The 23,862-nt window shown below is 41.4% G+C and overlaps 1 protein-coding gene across 2 annotated transcripts; it reads right to left on the reverse strand.

Moving 5' to 3' along the window:
* Positions 1-990: 990 nt before the first annotated feature.
* Positions 991-22,289, reverse strand: stox2a (storkhead box 2a). Of its 2 annotated transcripts, none has more exons than XM_049571947.1 (4): positions 21,662-22,289; positions 10,206-10,358; positions 4,801-7,360; positions 991-1,869 (listed from the first exon to the last, which is right to left on the reverse strand). In XM_049571947.1, exons 1-4 carry the CDS (start codon positions 22,008-22,010, stop codon positions 1,668-1,670), a joined length of 3,264 nt encoding a protein of 1,087 aa, XP_049427904.1. In that variant the 5' UTR covers positions 22,011-22,289; the 3' UTR covers positions 991-1,667. The 2 variants fall into 2 exon arrangements, with proteins under 2 accessions (XP_049427904.1, XP_049427905.1); XM_049571948.1 differs by lacking the exon at positions 21,662-22,289 and adding an exon at positions 11,938-13,338.
* Between the last annotated feature and the right edge of the window lie 1,573 nt (positions 22,290-23,862).

Below are 23,862 nucleotides of genomic sequence, written 5' to 3' on the forward strand. Positions count from 1 at the left end.
CTCTGGATCATGCCCAGACCCCAGGGTCAGCAAATCAAGGTTTTACTGAAGTAACCATTTAAACTCTTTAACTGGCATCCACATCTCCTGCAGTTGTAGCAACTATAGTCACATATACTACTGATTCTGTCTACAGTTCCCACAGTGCATCATGTGTAGGGTTGCAGCTAGTTGTCATTTTCATTATTGATTAATCTACCTTTAATTTTTGGGTCTATATACCCCTCAGAACATCCCAAAGCTCATGTAGATGCCTTAAAATGTACTTTGCACAACGATGAAAAGCAGGAAATATTAACGTTTGGAGTTTCTGTCTTATATAAAGACCTAATTATCAAAATAGATGCTGATTAATTTTATGTTGATTGACTCATCAATTGATCAACTTTCGACAACCCGAGGTTTTGAACCGTTATCTAGTGGAAATGTAAAATTAAATTTGGATGAACTGACCATTTAAAGTTTGCAAGTTGTAGCGCTTGTGGTTACAATCTACCCATTCTGTCTACAATTCCCACAATGCAGCAAGTCTATGCTGTTTCATGGAGGAAAGAAGTGAAAGCTAGAAGCAAAAGTGACTCAAAAAGTTCAGAATATCCTTTCAACAAACATTTTTATAATATTACCACACTTTAAACTCATGAAACCTATTAATAATTAAAATCAGTTCCTCCTAATGACTGTATTGAGACTGATTTTATGTTGAGGAAGATCATGTGACGTGACTGAAAGCTCCAGAACAGTCACAAATGGACCTTGTGGTAAGATTGTTTCCTTAACTGCTGTTTCTGAGGCCACGAATGGATTTTAATCTAAACTCTTGGGCTCAGTCACGAAGAACAAAATTCCTTAAAGTGCTCAGAAAACACACACTTCCCTGGAAAGTAGGCATAGATATAACTCAAAGCTCTACATCAGACAGTAAATAATGGTGAGACTGTTTTGTGAGGTGTCTGTGATGTACATGCGAGCGGGGTGAGGTGCAGCTCATTCTGTCCAAACATCGTTTTTGGTCACATAGCATCTTTAATACCACCATTATAATAATTAGGATATCAAAAGTATCGAGTATACATACATCATTTGCATTGCGGTACACAAATCTGAGCTGATTTATGTTTTTATATCTTTCATTCGTTGTTCTCAGGATCAACTTTTATTGTCTCGACATTGTGCTGATACATTGAATCGTCCTGAAGAACTTGACGCTATTTCAGGAAGGAGAACATTTAATTGGACATGTATTGTTAAGTAATATAAAAAGTTTTTTGATATTTCCAAATGTAACTTGAATCCTATAGTCTACTACTTTCCAATACCAATAGTCAAGAATCTTGATATAAGCCAAACTAGAGTCCATGTCACCAAAAATCAAAGTACTTCTGGTAGGTGTCCTCACCTACAGTGGTCTTGATAATCTGTAGTTTTTCTTCTCTTTTTTGCAGTAAAGTTCTTGAAGCTGTGGGAACAGTCTCTTGAAGCCATGCCTGTTTTTGTAACAGTCCCAGTAAATGGATTCTCAGGAGTCTGAAGATGTGTGTGATCGTCTGTGTGTTTATGTGTATGTGTGTGTGTGTATTGGTTGAGGAAAGTGATGGTCAAAATGGTGAAACACCTCACTTCCTCTCTCCTCCACCACCGCTCATGGTCTCAGTCTGTGCTGCCTGTCAGACGCTGGTGATGGAGGCCAGGCAGTTCGATGACTTCTGGAGTTTCTCAGGCTGTGTGGTGGGGGGTTCTGGGATGGCACGAAAGCTGAATGGCAGTCCGATGCCACTGGTGCCGATGTGGCCGGGGCTCAGCGCTGGATTCTGCCGTCTATTGCTTTCCACTATGCTGGATGTGTTGGATGCAAGGCTTTCACGCGTCCTGCACAGGAGACAACAGAAAGTCGAGTGTTTGCTTTCATAATACACGGAAAAACACAGAAGTGGTGCTTGGCTAGAGAGAAGAATAATCTACCACTAAGATTAATTGAAACTAGTGAAGAAAAAAGCAGATACATTATAGTTACTGAGAGTAATAAAAGAAGCTTTTTATGTCATTCACTCTGGGAACACCTAAAGATATATTAAAAAAAAATACTTAAAAGCAACTTTGAGTAAAAGTGTAAGCCTTAAACATTTTAGGAGTTGATAATAAATTAAATCACAACATTTATACACTACAAATATATGTTACAATTTTTCTACATTCCTCATTTCAGCCCAACATTTATGTCTGAAGTGTACGCTATCTCAGAAGCATACTGTACATATGTAGCATTTTTTTAATGGCATGTATGAAATGAGCGTTCCATTAATGTTTCACATGAAGACCAGCCCGTGAAAACAGAGTTATAATGTCTTCTGTGACTCTGGAGGGAGCTTTCTAAAACCCAGATGATGTCATCAGGGTTATTCCCTCTTATCTCATGTTAGGGCTGGACAATATGAAGACATCATATCATTACTGAGATTTGATACTATACATTGTCTTAGATTTTGGATATCGTTGTATTGTGATGTGGCATAAACAGTGTTTTTTCCTTCATTTTAAAGGCTGCATTACAGTAAAAGTGATGTAAATTTATCAATTTACCAAACTTTTTATTTGTTTTAATGCCTGCCCTAACCCACTTAATCTTTATATTCAGAGTATTGATGATTATTAATCAAAAATCTCATTGTGTTAATATTTAAAAAAAAAAAAAAAAAAAAAAAACTTAACAAAAGTGTAGTGATCCATACAACTTTTTGCATCAAAGAGGGTATTTGGTCAGAAATATTGTCATGTTTAATTTTGTCTCCCAGTCCTAGCATTAATAAAGTGCTTTTGAGGAGATTTAAAAATATCAAGATATATATCATGTATCAAGATAAAGCCTAAAAAGATTTAGTTTTCAGGACATATCACCAAGCCCTATGTTAGGTTGAGAAATTTTGACTGGAAGTTTGTGTTACAGGTCAGAGGGTCCAATGACCATGGATGTTTAAAGAGAAGTGGATACAGTGTCGGAAGCAAGGCCCCATTCACTCCTATGAAAGTTGCTCAGTGGCCCAAGAGGCCAAAAAAGTTTAACTTCCCAGTTTTAAAGTATCCAGATCATTCGCATAGTGACCACAGAGCGCATTAGACTTATGGCAGCTGAGCAGCTGACTTCCAGTTTAGCCCTCTGCTAACTTAAATGGGACTCTTCTATGCTTAACAAATGTTATCAGACCGAATGGATCAAACCCTGATAGTGAAACAAGTCATTTTGTTGGAGCTGTGACACTCAAAAAATGTAAGTCTATGGAAAAAGTCTTTTTGGGCCTCATGACATCATGTGATGGATTCAACATTGACTTCTATATAAAATTGGCCTCAAAGTCCAGTGCTGTTCTTTGGGGCTCACTAATGACAGACTGCATTAAGTTGCATTATGGGAAGTGTATTTGGAGTTTAATCCAATACAAGTTGGGATCTCTCTTTTTTTTCTTTTTTTTAAATCAGTCCAACAACTTTATGGAAGTGCAATACTAAATTGTCTAAATTATCTCTTCTGGTCACTGTGTCTGGTAAATCGTATCTACTTCTACTTCTGCGGAAGCAGAAAAGGCTTGATTCCTCATTTATCTGTTTTTCTGATAGATGTTACAGTTGTTTATCTAAAGATGAAACAATTCTTCTCATGTTAATGCATTTTATCCATGTGTCATTTGCTTCAGCTGTTTTTTTTTATGTACATAACATGCGTTTATAAAGAGGTTGTTTGTTACTATGATTTATGGTCTGTTTCAAGAAAACTGATGTAGCATAGTATCGCAATATTTTTGTGCGGCAATATCGTATCGTCTTACAGTGCCAAATATCAATTTTTTTATCATACAAATTATTAATATGACAAATACAAAAATAAACTTTAGGTAGCCTCCTAGAATAATATAATCAGTTGTTTTTTTTTCAATCCACTACATACATTTATACATACCACTCCCTATCTCCCTATCTCCCCTTGTTTATTGTTTAGCTTGAAACTGGTAGTAACAAAAGAAGTCAGAATATGTGATCAAATTAGTTTAATTTCAGAATGTGTGTGTTTTGATCAGCTAATGAGCTCATAGACTGAAATTTGTTCAATCTTGAGTGGATTCTCCCTCAGAAATGACTTTTGTTGAGACAGTAAAACTGGTCCTTATCACTCTTTTACCAACATTTTTTTCTGATTAAATAGAACCATAGGAACATGTCAGTGAAAGCTGCTCCTAAAATTGCAAAACATTATATTTAATATCAACACAGACAAACACTTAGTGCCCACTTCATTAGGTACACCTTTACAGGCCTTCTTAAAGGCAGATACTGTATGGGATTGATTGAATCACATTGTACAGGTGTATCTTAAAAAGGGGCAATTGTGTGTAGATAAAGTCAAGACCTGAATTTGATGCATATATCAACCCCCATACTTCAGTCACATGATGAAGACTGAGCAAACTTCACCCACTGAGGAAAACTGAGAGCTAAATGCTCAAAAAAGTGAGTGAATGGACCTCAGTGTAAAATTATTCTTGTTTTAAGAAAATAAAAAAATTATTTTGGCCTTGAAGCGTTCAGTTACCACCACCTATCATTTTGCTTTTAAAAAATGGAGTGATTTTTACTTAAGTTTCAACCCATGTGTCCACGTGGTTTGACAGCAATCCAGACATTTTGGGATATTTTAGGTCCCACTGTGCTCTACCAGAGTTTACCTCCCACACTTCACCAACAATGCCAAGACTTAACATTTTAATAACAAACAGTTTGACTGGTGTCACAGCTCACTGTAGCACATACCTGGGGGAGTTGAATCCGCTGTCCACCGTGACACTGCTGCTGTCCATGCTGTCCAAACGGGCAGAGTGGGCCGACTTCTGGCTGCTGCTGTTCTCCGTCTCCTTGGGGCTGAGTAAGGTCAGATTGGTCTCCAATTTCCGCTGCAGATCATGCTCCTTCTCCCGCTCCAGTAGCCACTGCATGGTTCCCTCCCCACCACCACCACTGCCTCCACTGTTACCACCCACTTCCCCGTGGTCTTTGTTGTCCTCTGCCGTTGCCAACTCTTTGTGCGAGTCCTCCTCTGCCTCTTCTTCTTCCTCATCATCTGATACATTATAATAGTCAAAGGAGGCGGAGGGGACTGTTGGCTCTAAGCAGCCCTGTAAAACTGCCGGTGAGGAAGTGGCTGAATTGGAAGGCTGCTGGGGCTCAGGATTGTCTAGGGCCTCTGTTGATTTGGCATGTGAGGCTTTCCGCAATGTGCCGGACTTGGTGTAGCTGCTGTCCACGTAGCCTGTGGACAAGGCATTGTGTGGAGGTTTGAACAAAGTGTCCTTGCTGAAGATCTCTTTCCTCTTGATCACCATACCGCCTCCTCCCCCTCCGGGATCTACATTGTGTTGGTGTGGCGTCAAACGGGCATTTTGCACCGGCTCTGGCGTCTGGCTTGGCGTCAGTCGCACCGAGCCGTTCTGTCCCTTTGCTGCCGACAAGTCCTCTTTGTACTCCATCGTGTGAGGAGAGGTGAGGTGAGGCGTTTGGCGGTCAGCCGGAGAGCCCTTTCGGAGTCCCCCTGATGAGGTTAATGTGTCATATTCTGATTTTGCCTGAGGCGAAGGGGCAGTTAGGATTGTTTCATTTGACGTATTGCACTGGAAGTACTCATCTGTTGAGGGCTTAGGAGAAAGTCCCATTAGCTCATTGTACGTTGGCAAGCTGTCTCTGCTTTTGTTCCTCTCCATTGTACTCCGGATCCTTGACTCGTCCAAACTCCCTTTCCCCAAATCAGGCACATTAAAATCAGAGTGGAACTTAGCAGCAGAGAACATGATCCTTGAGTAGTGGGAGGATTTCTGAGTGGCGCGCAGGGTGCCATCATCAGTGTAGTAATGACTACGCTCCTCCAGAGTGGGTTCGAAGTCTTCTGGCGCCCCCAGCGACGGGCCCTTGAGGGAGTTGTCCATGGATCGAGAGCGTTCTTTAGCTTGATCTGACCTCTCGTGACGCGACTTCCTGTCCTGATTGTGACTGTGACTTCTCTGCACTCTGGACTGGCATGTCCCGCGCGACGGCTCAGGGAAGGGCATCTCCGTCCGTCTCTTGGCTAGCTCCCCAGACACGTCCCACTCAGGGGTAACAGGGCAGTACGATTCAGTAATGTTGGGATTGCTATGGACCAGGTATGTTGCGCCTCCACTTCGCCTGCGCTCCAAAGTGTACATGGCCTCCCGAGGCGAGCGAACTAACGAGTGGCTAAAGAAGCGGTAATCTCTTTCCATGAACAAAAGGTCCCAGTTTGAGCCCTCAGACGGGTCTCCCCTGGAGGTGCGGGGCTTGCTGTGTGAACGAGACTTACCATGTGGGGCCCTCCTGTGGCCCCTCCCCCTCCTGCTTCGTGCACTGTGCTGGGCTGAAGATCCCGCCTTGTTCTTCTGCGTACGCTCTTCCTCCAGCCTCTTCATCACCGCCGTGTGCCTTGCCACATTCTCCACTGTTAGGTCAGGGTTGATTCGGCGGATTATCTCCATCTCCACCTCGCGGGGAATGGGCGTGGTTGGCACTTCCTCATCACGAAGAGGCCACTCCTCTGGGGGGAACTGGGCTGAGAAGGTGGCCAGCTGCCTCATTTTGTCCTTCTTGAAACTCAGCCTGAAGAGCCTGAGACCGAACCTTTTGGATTGCTTCTCGCCACTTCCGCCGCCACCACTTCCTTCTTTCTTTTTGGTCAGAGTGTCAGTTTTATAAGGAAAAGAAGTGATGCTTTTGCTCTTATCAGCGGGCTCTTGAGGCGGCGGTTGCTGGACAGGAGGGGAGGTGGGAAGAGGGGGATAAGGGTATGACGGCGGTTCTCCTCGGTGCTCCTTGGCTGAAGTGCTTGGTGGAGGTTCCCCGCCGTTGTGATCCTTGGGCGGCTTACTTTGATAAGAATCTCCCCTGTGCTCCTTTGGTGACTTACTGCTGTGAAGTCTGGACGAGTCTTCGCGATAGGAGTTGTATGAGTCATTGTGATTCTTGCGAGGAGGCCTCTCTCTCAGGCAGCCAGGTGTGGATGGTGTTGCGTTGCCAGACTGTGGCGAAGTGCATTGCTGAGGTTGCTGCTGCTGCTGTTGTTGTTGTTGCTGCTGTTGTTGTTGTTGTTGTTGTTGTTGTTGCTGCTGCTGCGACTGTTGTGGCTGGCGCTCTTGGAGCCGATCATCCAGGTGATACCACTTGTTGTTGGTTCTGATGAGGGAAGGAGTGATAAAGTAGGTCTGGGGGGTGACGATGAAGTAGCCCTCTGGAGTTGGGTAGATCTTCCTCTCTCGCACCAGCATGTTCAGGGTATGTCTCAGAACCTCTGAGCTGGGTGTAGGCACGCCTGCAGGAAACACAGATCACACAGCGTTTAGAAATTTCAGTTAAAGATTGTATTCATATTTAAACTGCTCAAACACAGGACATTTTGTTCAGACAGTAAAATAATCAAAATTTACAGATTATAGTTTAAGAAAAAACTCTAAAGTTAAAAGTGAGAACTGCTGCTTGAAAATTTATACAAAAATGGCTTCTCAAGGAGCAACAACAAAAAAACTAGCTTGAGGGCTATTTTAATATGAATACAAGGTGGTACTTCCATGATGTTTCAGTCACCAAATGCATGTTTTAACATCAATTAAAATGTAGATCAGACATGTATATCACACCAGAGGCAACATATAAAAACAAATTATGAGTGAAAGATGGGTGAGGATGGTGTGAGGGGTTTATTCATTTCTTTCGGAGCATGATTGAACCCAAGACTGGTTCAAAAAAAACCAAACAAAAAAAACCAAACAAATAACTAATTATTGAGACATGTTTTAATATCCAACTAAACTGAGGTACCGTTAACTACTACTGTAAAATTTTCCCCTTAAATTTCCCATCACATTTTTTTAAATAGACTGCTCAAAGTTTTTCATGGATGCACCATTACATCACATATTGTAGATATATTGTGTTTTCTTCACATTTATCTAAAGTGGAGCATGACACATTTGCTATATTTGGAAACGTTGTGATCTGATAAGAATTTAAACTAAAATTAAAACTTAAAGTTGGTTTTAATTTTGGGTGACAGCACTTGAATGAATTATTTGTTCACAGAACCACTGGTGGGTACATCGGAGTTTTTTTTTTTAACAGCTGTTACTTTGAATGTTCCTTTATGTTTATATATATATATATATATATATATATATATATATAAATGATAAAATAAAATAGAAATGTAACGTAATTTATATATATATTTTTTAAAAATCCTTGAGAAACTGCTAAAAATAATTGCAGGTCTTTTTGCAACCCCTTAAAAAGTTTGAGGTTAATTTTACACAAACTGGCATTTATTTATTTATTTGCTGAATAATCTTTCTTTAATTCACCCAACAAGAGCTCACACAAATTCTCATACATTTTAAGGAATGTCCCATGACTTGTTTCTGCTAAAATAATGACACCCTAGCGCAATCTAAGATTTAATCTGTATGTAAAAACAACAGCTACTTAATAAACTAAACACTCCCATTCCCAGATGACTCCTGAGGATATTTAATCACCTCAAGAGCTTAGCTTATATAAATTAACTAAATCAACATTTACAGTAGTCCATTTCAAACACCATCCATAACCTTTGTCTGGCAGGGCGCTGTGTTGCATGACATTACATCACCCCTGTTACACAGAAATGATGCAATCTATAAGTTCAACTCCCTTCCACTGTGGCATGGTATGGAAGTAAAGATGAATTTGAAGAACATGCTTCACATTAAATTTGACCGACAACTCAGTTACAAAGTGGATAAACCAGTGCTTCTAAACCTTTGTATTTTTTTCTTTATTTTAGGCTTGTTTCACCAAAATTAAGAGTGACACTGGAAGTAAAGAAGAAATGACTATACTATTAAAAACTATAAGTATATTCAAACCATGAAAAATAAACAACATGACAACATTTTTTCAAATAACACAACAATTTTGAGAGTAAAAAAAACACAACCTAGTTTAAAAACACCCTGAGAAATCTTTGTTTTCTCTATGTGAGAACTGCTATTAGAAATCATTTTTAAAAACCCTCTTCATTAAGGAAAGATAAAATAATACGTAGGACTGGGTAGTATATATCATCGCATTGATATTTATGTGTTTGGTCAAAAATATTTAGATACTTGATTTTCTCTACAGCCCAGCACTAATAATAAGATTAGATAATTTGCAACAACATTAAATGTGCTATTTGCATGATGTCACCATATTCAAGTTTAGCAATAAATACTGGTCAGGTGTTTTTTATGTAAATGTACTGGTTTACGTTCCTCAAATCACTTTATCAACAGAATATCCAAACTACAAAATAATAAACAGTGTCACATAAATCAATGTGTGTTTATGAAAACCAAAAACAGTGTAAGGGTAAAACATGGGAAAGGAGGATGGGACAGAGAGCTCAAGATGTTGACTGTTTTAGTACATTTTAGACCTGTTTCACTAATGGCAGATTTCATTTTCAAATTCAGGGCTGCAGTTACTTCTATATATACATCTATATATTGTCATAAGATGATCAAATATGTCCGCCATGATTTCTCAGAGCCCAGCGATACCTCTTCAGATGTCTTATTTTGTCCAAACAACAGTCCAGATTCCAAAGGTATTCTGTTTACTATCATATATGACAGAGACAAGCAGTAGATCCTCACATCTTAGAAACCGACAACAGTGAATGTGTGGCATTTGTGCTGGAACAAATGATCAGTTGATTATCAAAATAGTTGCCGATTCATTTTCTGTTGATTGACTAATCAACTAATCATTTCAGATCTATTCCTGTTGAATCATTATGATGCTGTTGGAGTGAAATATTTTAATTCTCAATGAATCACTAAATGTGTCAGAGCCCTCAGGGGAGATCAATAGATGTTTAAAGCCTACATAGATCAGCGCCTCGCTCTTTGAACCTGGTTTTTATGTTAGATTGTATAACATGAAATATTAGTGAGAGATTGTTAAGAAGCAACAAATCAGAAGATGATAAACCAAGCTGTGACACATGGACAGGTGTATGTTATCATCATATCTACCCTAGCACATTAGCAGTTTTTGCAGATACCAACGACATGTGCCATATAATGTCTCTGCATGCTTTAGCGCAGTCCCATTTTAAAAACGAGGTCAGAGGAGCGTACCTGGGAAGCTGGCAGTGAGGTGCTCCACCAGAGCCTCCTGGTTGACAGGCTTGTGGGCAGAGTTCATAGCAGAGATGGCCAGGCACAAGATCTCCCCCAGCGGGATGAACTGTGACTGGCTGATAGGTGACATACTGATCGGAGACACGTCACCTGCAGGGGGGAGGAGGAGGAGGAGGAGGAGGCACAACTGTTAGATCATGAATGAACAGCAGGCGCAGCGTGTGAAGCAATGATGTAATGGTCAAACGGCAGCAGTTTGCATGCTGCCTCGCAGAGCTCCACCCCTCCTCTCTGTGCTTCCTTTAGCCTCTCGTTCCTCTTGTTTCTCGTAGGTTAGCAAAGCTGCTGCAGCAACCGTAGCATGAGATCACCTGCAAACCTCGTTATTCAACAGAAAATGAAGCTCACGCGATCAAACCCAACTTATGTGACATATAACAAAATATTACTGACGCCAGCGCCACGTTGAGAGCTTACACACAGAAATTCCCTGTTTGCCTTTGTTGAATTAAGCTGGCTTTGCTGTCAGCAGTAGTGAGTAGTGAGATCATCCTACAACCAGACGGCCCGGCTTCAAGCCCCCGTGAGAGCAAACATCTGCCCTGCTGAAAGGTTGTAAAGCAACACACTGAATCTACTGCAGCATCTGTGCTGTAGCTGACCCTGTCCCCTGACCTAAATCTGGTGATCGATAGTGAATCACGCAATACAGTATAGAAAATACACCATGAAAGCCTCCTCTGCTAATATCTATATATAACCAACAGAATTAATGTTGCCTTATTGATCACTGTTGTCTTTTTAAATAAGTTTTGTTATCATTTTACTCTCCGCACTTCTGTTACCTGAGCTGAGATCTGTGCAGGGCCCTGCCTCCTCACCACACTCAGCTGAATGGTCAGTTAAGCAACACGATGACGTTATCTCTGCTTAGTATCACAGCCCCTTAAGCTTTATGTGGCTTTACGAGGGCTTTACTCATTTTTTTTTTTTTTTTAGTAAACATGAGAAAAGCTGGATCTGCCAGTGAATCTGTTCCCAAAAAAATCCCCGTCCTGTGCTTGTATGGGACTGAGGTTGAATGAGGTTGTAGTATTGGTTTCATATCTTACAATGGAGCAAGAAAGCAGCAGAAAAATACGCAGATATTTCTAATAAAAGACACAGAAAGGATCGGATTTTTGCGATGTGAGACGGCCTTGAAGCCCTTGCGTAATCTCAACAAACACAAAGTATAAATTGTCATGAAAATTTGGCGCAAAGGTGATGCAAACAATGTGTCATACAGTGGCCGAACTTTTGGACACATAAAATATACATAATGGAAAAAATGATTTAAATGGTACAAACTGATGAATGCCCATTTTGTCATCGTGTTGCACCATTGGTTTTATCTATATTTCTAAATATGGGTCAGTAAATATGAAGAAGTAAATATGTCAGTAAGTGTAAAGGATTTGGACCCACTGAGATGCAGAAAGATATATTTCAAAACAAACCAAATTAGTGTCCAATCGTGCCTAAAATGTTCCTCCGTCTTCTCTATTTCTGTTTTATGTTGTCTAATAAATTAGAGAAGTAATGAAAAGGGGAGGTTATCATTTCCTACCTGATAACACACACATTTTGTCCACTTCGAACTCTGCCCTCTACCCCAAATTCAAACTGTGCCTTTGCTCTGCGTAGTGAGAGGGTGGAGCTTCCCGTGATGGGAGCGTCACAGACTCACCTGGCGCACGATAACTTGGCGGGGACGGAGAGAAATGAGGAGCAGGAGGGGGAGGAAGATGCTGCTTCTGCACACGGATGTCTTTCTCACTACGGGAGAGATTGTGCTCCAGCGGGCGTTCGGTAAGCTCCGAGCTGGGCCAGGCCCGCCGCAGATTGCTGCTGCGGTTCTTCTTCATCGTGACCCCTTTACCAGGTGGCCTTCACCCCCGGGGGCTTCTGGGATAAGGGGGAGGGAGGGGAGGAGGGGAGGGGGAGGTTGGAATGGGGGAGAAGGGGGAAGGAAGGAGGGAGGTAGGGGAAGGGGGGGTGTGCAGGGGGAGGTCGACCAACCTCAGGCTCAGTGCCTCCCCCGCATCAGTAAGAACGTCCCGCTAGAGCGATCACACACCAGACATGGCAGGAACCAGTGTGCACCTTCACACACATACACACGTCTCATTTACATCCACGAGCAAGCTACAAACGACTGTGTTCGCACTGTGGGTGGTTGTCATCGGCTGCTGGGCTCTCCCAGGCTGATCTGGAGCGATGGCAGCGGCGGCGGAGGTGCAGGTGATTGCGCGAGGCATCACCCTTTCATCGGCATCAGTCCCAGCCACCATTTGTAGCATCCCCATTTGCATGCGTAGGGAGGCACATTACGTAGCCGCTCTGATGTGGGAGGAGGGAGCAGGAGAGAGGTGGGGGGGCAGGGGTAGAGATGAGGGAAATGGGGCATTGGAAGCAAGGAGGACGGTGAGGAGAGATTTCAGTGGAGGTTTTGGGATCTGCTTGTTCCTTTTGAGTAGAAGGTAACAAGGGAAGGAAGGGAGGGGATGGATGGATGGTCAAAGATTCAAAGCTTAAGAGGCCCAGTCTTCGACAATAGCTCAATTCACCACAGGAGTGCTCAGCCGATCCCCGGAAAACAAAAGAGCCCACTTAAAAAAAAAAAAACAGAAATAAAAGCTCCATTCACCCTAATGGGCAGTGAAACCTCAATAGTATGCCAAGCACCGGAGACGCCACGTTCACCTCCATCTTTATCCGATCAAGCACAAGACCCCATCGTCCTTTCGACAACAGCACACCAGGAGAGGGTGGGGAGAAAAAAATGGAGAGCATAGAAATAAATAAATAAATTTCAAGAATAGATATCCACCGTTTCCCGCAATCCAACGGAAGAAGCTCCCGAGCCTATCGCCGTAGCATCCATTCATTAACAGGGGGGGATGCAAACTCCAGTCAACGGCAAATCTCTTTCAACGCTAATGCTGCAGCTGCTCCCAGCACCTCCAGGAAGGGTGTGTGAGTATGTGTGTGTGTGTGTGTGTGTGTGTGTGTACGTGTGTGTATGTGTGTGTGAGAGAAAGTGTGTATGCGCGCATCCGCCTGCTGCGCGCGATTCTGCGTGAGCATGCATGCGTCTGTGTCTGGGTGATTGAGGCTGAGGGGAGGGGAGGATGCAAGAGAGAGGGAGAGAGGGAGAGATCGAGGACATACATAAGGCAGAGAGGAGAGCAAATATCAACAGCTCCAAACACACACTAGAAAAAACATAAAAATATTTAGCCCTCAGATGATGTCCGGGGAATAGCTCAGGCTCTTAATCTTTTGGCTGAATTTCCACCCTCACCCTGCTTCCTCGCTTCTTCCCCTCAAACCTCTGCTCTTGAAGGATGAGGGGCCCCTTCAGCCTCCATCCTTCCTCTCTCTGTGTCTCACCTGAAGCTAAGGACTTGACAGGGCCACAACCTGAAGGGAAGCATTTCAAAAGGTGCTGATTTGTGTCTTTCTCGTTAGTGCTTTCCACCGGTTGATTCAGTTACGAATACTGTGTGGAGCTGTCAGTGGAAAAGGGAAAAAAAAAACCCCAAAGCATCACCTTAATCACGTCCAGAGTGGCAGCTCCTGCTAGCTGCAGACTCCTGCTGACTCACATGTATGGAGTGTGAATGGACGGTTGGAGGGACAGAATAAGGAGCAAAGTGAGAGGGCAGGACGGGCCACGGGTGGAGAAAGGAGGAGGAGGGTGGGGGGGACGATGTCACAACCAATCTGCTCCAGTTCACTGATACCAAAGAGAAAAAGGAGAGGAAGGGACGGAGGGGTGAGGAGGAGGAGGAGGAGGAGGGAGAGCGACACCACGCCAGCCATTTTATTTCTCAGTAGTGCTGCAACAGCCTTTGTTGCCATGACGACGCAAGCCGATGATCTCATAGCTGTTACCTTTGAGTGCTGTTCCCTTAAAGAGCCAGTTACTCAAGATAGAAGCAGACAGACACCACATAGACGAGGACTGAGCTGTCTGTTATATGGACAGAAAATACTCCTGCATTGCTGCCGAACATCTGAGATCCTTCAAATGCTCTATAAGGCACAATCTCACTAAACTGGGAGGAAAAAATGGCAGGATGTCCACATAGTGGAAAGAGGTTTTCTGAAAAACACATGTATGTATCCACACTGACTACAATTATTTGAATATGGCTGTAGATAACCCCTACAACATCCTGCTGACTCCAAATGTGATTAGTTGTTTGGCTGAAAATTATAATTAGCAACAATATTGATGAATGGGTCATTGTTTCTGTCCTTTTTCAATCAAAAATGCTCAACATCCACCGGTTCCATCTGCTCATATGTGACGATTTAATACTTTTTTTCAGGCATGGGACTACTGGTCAGATACAAGAAATTTGAAGAAATCACTTTGAGCTATGGGAAACCATAACAATATTATTCACTATTTCTTAAATCTTGCAGAGACAGATGAATTGACAAATTGAGAAAATAATCAGAAAATTAATCACTAATTAAAATGGATGCTTAGTTACAGCCCTAGAGGTGATTCATATGTTTTTATTATCGAAGCAGACCTTCATAGGTTCAATACACGTCTGGTGGAAATGAATGATGACATTTTGAAAACACATATTGCTTTTCTACCGAGCCTACAGCCATGTTAGTGCCTAGGTGAGGCTTCACTTGGGCACAGCAGGGTGGCGCTCTGAGCTAAATGCTAATGCTGGCATGCTAACATGCTCACAGTGACACTGTTGATGTTAAGCAGGTATCATGTTTACCATGTTCACCCTCTTCACTAGTGTGTTAGCATGCTAACATTTGCTAATAAATGAGTTGTGCGTTACATTCAGAGCATGTCTATATGATTCAGAGTCTGGGGCTGGTTTGTCTGCACACGGTTCTCAACATGGAGGTGAATGAGCAGGCAGCTAGAAGCTAACAGTCCTAACTCAATAAGCAGCGCTAACAACTGCAAAATTGATAATGGAGCTGGCGGTGGAACTGGAGGTAGGACGCTATGCCTCTGTGTTAATGTTGTCTTGATGTCAGCAGTTGCTGCCGTATGAGGATTGGGCAGAGCGGCAGTGATTAGGTAGCCAGAGGGACTCACATGCACAAACATGCACAAACAGCTGGCAAGGCCACAACATCAACCCACAGAGAAGCTCAGATTGCAACACAGACAGAGGTAGCATGACTTCTCTGCTCAGGACGCCATTACACCACTATATCTGTTATAGGACTGGTGCCAAATGACCAGAGAAAACTGAGGAGAAGGACTGTGGCATTTGCTTTTGCTCAAGAGGTAGAAAACCTACAATTACCAGAATGCACTGCGCCACAGTGGACCAATAAACGCTCCCACAGGTGGGTGACTCAATGTGAGCTTCGCCGTTTTCCACAGGAAACAATATGGTGGCCGGCTGGTAACAGACAATCTCAATTTACAGTTAAACAGTAAGCTAGAACATGTTTCTAAAAACATTTTAGACCTGAAACAATCAACCCAAGAACAGAATCTTGTTTCATATTTTATCAGCAGTGCCTAGTTTTACCGTTTGATCTCAGTTTCCTCACTATCCATTTTTACAATACAGGAAACAGCACGGCTTTACTTTTTACATCCGTGGTGGCTAGCTCACAAAAATGGGGAAGTACAATATGAAATTTGAGCAACAAATGCAAAATGAATCATCCAGTGGATCTGAGCTATGATATGAGCAGGGAGATCTGGCCGCTGATTAAATGGAGGAACATTTACTGCAGTTCATTTGCATGTATTACCCTCATTGTTAAGACACAAGTCAGTGATTTACAAGTCAGACAGACCAACATCCATAAAGCTATTGCTAATGGCTAATGTTGTTGTAGCTGTGCATCGAATACCTTTTAGGTGCAGTACATCAGTTCAGAGTAAGACGACAATAATCAAAGCAGACTGGGTGTCTCTGACGGCTTGTATTGACAATATATTACCCATATAAAGTAATTTAATGAACTCTGCATGCAGGATAAATCCAACACGGATGTTGCGTTGTGTTCAGATTAACAAATCAAAAGTGGGATACTACCATCCTGCTGTTTCAGACAGTAGTCCTGAGCTGTCAGGCAGTAAAGGATTTGTGGCCTGTTACAACTTCATCCAACTTCCTTGCAAACAGGACCATTTCTGCCGGTGGTCTGCCCTCCAGTGGAACATTTATGACAACACATGTCTATTTCACAGTAAGCTCCCTAGGCCAGACACAGACTAAAGAGACAAAAGAAGTTTTTCATCAACAACAGCCTACATAACACATCTGACATTAAGATATACGGCACAAAAATCTCTCTGCTGCCTTAAACATTTCCCCCAATTCTCTACTGGGACCCTCCCTTTCCTTCCAGCGGAGACCTGGGCTACAGCAGGGACTGCAGTGCCATAGTGTTTTCCTGAACAAATGCTCCACTTTTCCTTCCTTACGAGCACCCACTCCTCCCAGTCCATTGTTTATATCCTGCTAGCGGATACAAAGTCCCTCAGTTAATCAGATTGAATTGTCAGTATTAAAAAACAAAAAAAACACTTTGTTTCCACACAGCTGAAAATCCACAACTTTTGTCTAAATGTTGTAATCCAGCTACTTTCTGGCTCTCGGCCCTAATAACACATTCTCAGGCAGTTTGGGGAATAATCTGCATTATGTAAACATGAGGCGGTCATATGAGTTAATGCACTATATGCTTATGACTCAAAATGCATCTCACAACAGCTATTTGACTTAATTGAAAACTTAAATTATATAGTTTGTTATTTATGATTTACTTGATGGAGATTTTAATCCATTCCTGTGTCCCTGCAGCCTTAATAATGTCTGAGTAAACATACTTATTTGTCCAAAATCTTGTTAATAAAAGACAATATCATCATATAATCTCTCTGGTATACACTATTCCAAATGCTGACTGTCTACGCACAAACATAATGAACAGTCTATGGTGAACATTTTGTCTGAACTTTGTTTGAACTTGCCTTGCAAACTCATATCTTGACACCACAGCTGAGAAAATGAGTCATACACAAACTCGCAGTTCACACCAAAAAGATCAACACTGCAGTGGTTTTCATCTGGATACTGTTATCATTACTACAGGACATTTTTCATTAGAATAAACACCACCCCAAAAATGTTTTGCATACTAGAGTTGTTCTGGGGCATCTCAAAGACGGTAAATGGTTAAAATTTAACTCCTGGTTGAATTCACATGAGCTTGCTGTTAAACTAAAGGTTGATTATGCTGCACAATAATGTGACGCAATCTGCTGTACTGTGACATACATTGTAATTGCACAACTGGTTCTAAGTTAATATCTATCCTGGTTTTGTAGTGGGAAAACTTATAATGCACAGAAATCTGTCAGTATCTCATCTGCATGTGGACCAGCAGCATGTAAGCTCTGTTGGTTTTGGCATTATAGGGTCTGGTGAGTTATTAGCTATAAGACAAACATTCCACAGCTTATCAGTGTTTGCTTCAGTGTTGTCAGTGAAGTATACGTCACTTCATCTGACAGACACAAAAAAAAGCAGCGGCGACACAAAATAATCTATTTTAAGTTTTACCTTTGGACTATGACGGATACTAAGGTATACAGGGTTTTCCAAGCAAGATTTCTCCTTGACGTATCTTTGCTGTAGTTCAACTTCATCCAGTGTGAAGTAACTAGCAGGTTGCAAAGTTGTGCATTCAACGTAGCTTCACCGACACTGATAATTATGTAACACAAATACAGGCTACAAGGTTTTGGCCACTTCAGTCAGCAGAAACATGCTGAAAACACTGCTCTGACATAAGCTGATATGAAAGACAGCTGCATATTTAAACATTCAGCAGATTCATAGCAACATACCATAAAACTTAAGTTAAGAGCCCGGGCTATTATTTGCTTGAATCACTGATTTCAACAGGCCTATATTTGGGACAGGCCTTTAATTCCTTTCACACAAAACTGTTGCTCAGCACAGATGGGAAATACAATCAAATTGTTTATTTAAACCAGTATGAATATGACTTGTTCAAAAATTCAGCTTCAGACAATATACCAATTTTGAATCACTCATTTGATCTAGCTCTGACAGACAGCGCATCAGAGAGGGAGAGTTACGGCACTTGAGGATTACAGCACCCAGCATGCCGACACAACATCACTTTATCCTGTTAAAGCAATATTCACAACTTCTCATTCTTTTGATCTGAGGACCCTTATGGACTAAATGAATATGAATAACTTACAGGGCAATCAAGGAATAGAAGCATAATTTAAGGTAGCAAACAACCTGGCTTTATACATCCGCTTGGCAACCAGACCAGGCGTCTAATTGAGACAGGCGCCTATTTGTCAAACTGCATAGCCACACCGGGCTACTCAAAAGGTAGCAGGCGTTTAATTGGGACGAGGCTTCTAATTGAAGCTTTACTGTAAGCATTCATTTTCAGTCAAATTTTCGGCAACCTGATTAATGTCAGTCCAATTGTCATGCTCCTTTTAGCTCTGTTTTTGGTCTCCACCACCACCAGAGGGAAATGTTTGGCACTTCAGCCGATAAATGTTCCACTATGTTAACCTGTTAGTGGGTACCTGTGTATATCTGCCATTTGCTGGGCAGGTAGTGTTGTATGGTGGGTTCAATAGAGTTTTATTTTTATTTCTTTACTGAAAACAGCTGCCTGCTGCTGCTGAAATCGAGGTTGATGAGAGTGGTAAGAGTGAACCAATATAGTAAGCTAAAAGGCATTAAAACGCTCTCTAGAACTAAAGGGAACTGCAGATTTGGGTGATAACTGTCATTATGAGCAACACCTGTCACATTACACAAAGTCACTTGACTCATTGGTAATATAAAAATATTAATAAGTGGAGCTTTGAATATACTTAGAATATACTAATGCTACTAAATCTGCTGGAAGCAATGCTAATATACTTTTATTGCTTCAAGTTGCAGGACAAGTGCATTGAGTAAAATGCAATGAAATTAGACAAGCTTTTACTTTAAGATTCAGTATATATTCAACATACCAAACAAGGTATTTTCTGACTGTTTCTGATGTCTCTACAGTTTGATGCTGCTCACCAATGGGTCTGACAATTGAAACTGAGGCTCCATTGTGAAACAGACATAAATAAGGTAATCTATGACATGCTGCACGCCTCTCTCTCATTTGCACGCACACGCATACACACACACTCAGATAAGGGCAGTATGATGGGTGCAGCGGTTAGACTCGCTGACAATACCTCAAGTCGTCCAAACCTGCCTCAGCACATACATGAGTTATAGCCTTGTCAAGAGAAGATGAGTACGAGTGTGGGAATGTTGAACTGGAGAAGAACTGGGCATAAGTCTCCTCTCTCTGAATGAGTAAACCTACCTGATATGAAGCAGCTGAGGTTATAGGGTGAGATGCTGCCTAAACTCCTCTCGTCGGACTAGCTACGACTGGTTTCGTGCAACTTGTCTTGACTGACACAGGGAGTAGACATATCAAATAAAAACCTCAGGGTAAAGTATTTTCAGCACAATTATAAAAAGGAGAGTCAGGTTGGGTTGAATGTCAATCAACAGTATTTTGGCAGCTATTAAAGAGGTGTGGAGAAAATTGGATCAGTAAACAACCAGCAGAGCTCTGAAGGGCCACAAACTGCATGCAGGTACATTTAACGGAAAGGTATTCACAATAGGTTATCAGAGGTAACAGTCTCAGACAAAGAGAAACTGTGGTCACAAGCTGAAGCTGACAAGACGTAAAGATATTTCAGGTCTCTTGGGGCAGGTCCAAAGTCTTGAGTCAATCAAGTCAATCGAGAAAAGTCTACATCTCAAATCTTGTCAACCCCAATCTTGGTCTCTGATAAAGATTCAGCCTTCTTGTAGAGTTTAAACAGGCTGTGTTTTTGCACACTGTGTAAATAATCCCGATGAAACCTCTGCACCGTAATGCTTTGGTTTAAAAGGAAAGAATCCTCCAAGTAGTCAGGTACAGATGCAGAGTTGTTTTTTTGAGCCCCCAGTTTGCAGGTGGAGTAACGACACTCATCCTACAAAGCAAATCTCAAGTCTCAAGTCCTTGAGGACGTGTCCAAGTTACAATTTTTCATAGGCAAGGATCTTGCAAGTCTTTCAGGTCTCTAAGTGCTGACCTTTAGCATTTGAACATTTTCCTTAAATACTTAGTTTGCTTTTTTCTTATTGAGGAGTCAGTTGTGGCGGTATGCTGGGTGCTGTAATCCTCAAGTGCTGTAACTCTCTCCCTCTGATGCGCTTTCTGTTGGAGCTAAATCAAATGAATGATTCATAATTCATATATTATCTGAAGTGTAATTTTTAAACAGGCAATATTCATACAGGTTTAAATAAACAATTTGATTGTATTTCCCGATCTTTGATAAGCAACAGTTTTGTGGGAGAGGAATTAAAGGCCTGTCCCAAATACAGGCCGGTTGATTTCAGTGATTCAAGCAAATAATAACCCGGGCTACTGATTGAAGTTTTATGGTAATTGAGAAAAGATCTCTTTATCAAGAGAAACCAAAGACACTTCAATCATCATATACAATCACATTAGCTAAAACATCAACAGGTAATACTATAATATCAGTAAACCGAACTTTAAAGCTTCGCCAAAGAGTTAGTACCTCTAACTTGAGTTAGTTTTGTGGTTCATTACAGTATGCAACACCTTAATCCAGTCTCCAGTTCAACGTTATGCAAAGTGGACAGCTATGCGAGGTCTCCCTGATGCACTTTAATGAATTTTCTTCTTGTTTTGGGATTTAATGGTTTAAAAACCTGAGACTTGACTGAGACGTTTTTGCTATGAAGTATTAAGTCTTTGGCGAGTTTCAAGTAAGTGAAATCTGTCCACGCTGTCATTTATGTGACTTCAGTCTGATTCAAGTCCACAGCTCTGGACAGACATATATTAAATGTAAAAGGAAGTACTGCTAAATGATATGCAACTTAATGCTGTGGACAGGAGTTAAACACAGTTAAAATGACTTTATTTGTGTCATCTAGTCGACTCATTCTGACAGGCTCTGTGCATGGAGGCCAAGATTTGACAGATTTAATTACATGTTATTGCCACAGCACACTATACTTACTGTTAACACTCTTAACTCTCTAAACGCTTGCTTTTACTGCTAGAGTGTGCAACTTTTCCAAAATTATATTTCTTTTTTTCTACTCGTGCATGAGTCTGCTTTGATGGACTATTTTGTGGCCATGCTGCAAGCCACATCTCCCATGCAAGGAGGAGAAAACATTGCATATGAACACATGACAGCAACTTCAGTGCTGTTTCTAAAACCATGCATAATGAAATTAAGTGTAAAGCATCGACTGCCTGTGCAACTTGAGCCCAACAGCATGATTATGCATGTGTAACACACTCACCTATACACATGATGTCAAAGCCCTGTGGTGGTTTGAGGGTCCGTCTGGTCCATCCGTTCCTCAGGACCTGGAGGTGGACTTCTTTGCCCTGGATCAGCAGCACATGCTCATCGATCCAGCCGAGGAAGAAGATCTCAGACAGCGCGTCTGTCAGCGCCTTGTTCCAGAAATGCTGCATGTTTACAGCTTTGAAATTAGCGAACACCTCGTAGCCGGTGTGATGCTGTAACTTTACCGCTGCTGGTGGTGGTGGTGATGATGATGATGGGCAGCCCTCTTCATCTCCTCTGCGAAGCTGCGACAGCACCAGAGCCAGAGAGTGCGGGGCTACTTCAAGGAACTTCTCCATCGTGCTTCAGGCATGAAAAATCAGAGGAAACCAGTGTTTCGGGTCATTGTTCACACCGCACGGTTTGCGTTTCTACCCAAAAAGTGCCTGATAATCCTCAGACATGTTAAAGAAGTGGGCTGGAGGGTAAAATAAAGCACGCTGTGCTGATCCAGAGTCTGCAGCTCGACGTTGTTAAAGTTAAACACAGGTGCTCCATGTATAATGAGGGAAATAAGCAACCTGACACGCCGTCCCCTGCAGCCAGCTCACTAACTCCAACTGTCAAAGAGTATTAGGGCCTATTTACAGCCACGAAAGAGGCGAGGACTTGTGCTGCGTTCAGGAACCACACGGAAACTCCTACCTCACACTTTGAGAACACCATCAATATCAGCCTGTTTATTTCTTAGAAATTGTTTACCAGTCTTAAATTGATAACAGCAGTCATTTTAATGCAAAACTCAAAACGTTTAGCAAAGTGTTGCCTCAAAGACATACAACTCAAACTAAAAATGGCCACAAAGAGAAAAACCTGCATGATTCAGAGCAATATATATATATGTAAAAAACTCACTAAAAAGGAAATTTGTCCAGAACAGACTGAGAATTTACATAATATTAATGACAATAATAATAATAATAATAATAATAATAATAATAATAATAATAATAATACATTTAAATATATGTGAAATGGGCTCAAAAAGTACCACAGAGTTCAAACAGTACCATCAACTAATTGTCAAAAGGTAAGATACCTTAATACTTGTAGCCTATTTATTACAGGGCTGATGTCCTAGATTGTATTGTGATTATATTATTATACAGGAGTGTCTCAAGTATTTACAGATGTTTTTTGGCGGTAATGAAGGGACATAAAGTTGTTTTTAAATACAGGTAAGTCTTTGTTGGCTCATTAGCACCTCCAACTGGAACAGGTCACAATAACTTTACATATTAACACCATATGCTTGACTGTAGAGCTGCAGTGATTCATGGGTTGAAATTGTTATCAAAATCTGTTTTGATAACTTGATCAAATTATTAATAATTTGTAAAATATTCTCCAGTTTAATTGTAAACTCTTCGAAGTTCAAGTCTAATGTGAATAACAGTGAATACAGTAAAATTAACAGTCTCACTGGCTAGGAATTATTTACTTTAGATTGCATATGCTGCAGAGTTTATCCCAAAACTTTAATCTTAGCATTAAAAAGGATAAGAAAATTGAGTGCCTGTCATGCTTGTACACTTCCACCCATTTGTGGCTATATTATGGTGCAATTTGTTAAATCATCTCTTGATATTGTTGGTGTTTGTAAGTGTTGTATAAGTGTCCGCCTCTGTGTTCACCACATCCAGCAGGTACTAAGTGGCCTGTTGTTTGTTACAGCTAGTTTAGGTGAAGTGCGTTTGTGTTGGCAGAGAAGGAATCTGAGGCCCAGTTTTATTTGGCCGAGGGCCTCGGGATCTGGTGGCCCAGTTCTTCTCACCTCCAGGCCTGCCAAATCTGGAGTAATCCTGCCTGTTTACACTCAAGACTGTGTGAACAATTAGACCCTTTACTGCGTTTGTAGAGGTTAACTATTGCACAGGATAATGTACTAAACTCAGCTACGGGCAGTTAATGCAGAAGGCAGGTTAATTCTCAGTCAGAATATTATTTATTTTTTATTACTGCTGTAGCCATTCTTGCTGTACAAAGCACTAACAGTAGAACTGGCACTTAAACTCTTTCACACAACACTTATGTTCATGAACATGACTGTGCCAGACTGATGTGAAACAAAAATATTACAGGAAAGGCAAAACTTAATCCAAATTACATTTTAGGGATCTCATAGTCTACATATTTTCATTTTAAATGTAG

This window comes from Epinephelus fuscoguttatus, linkage group LG3 (genome assembly GCF_011397635.1).
Source record: "Epinephelus fuscoguttatus linkage group LG3, E.fuscoguttatus.final_Chr_v1".
NCBI lineage: Eukaryota > Metazoa > Chordata > Actinopteri > Perciformes > Serranidae > Epinephelus > Epinephelus fuscoguttatus.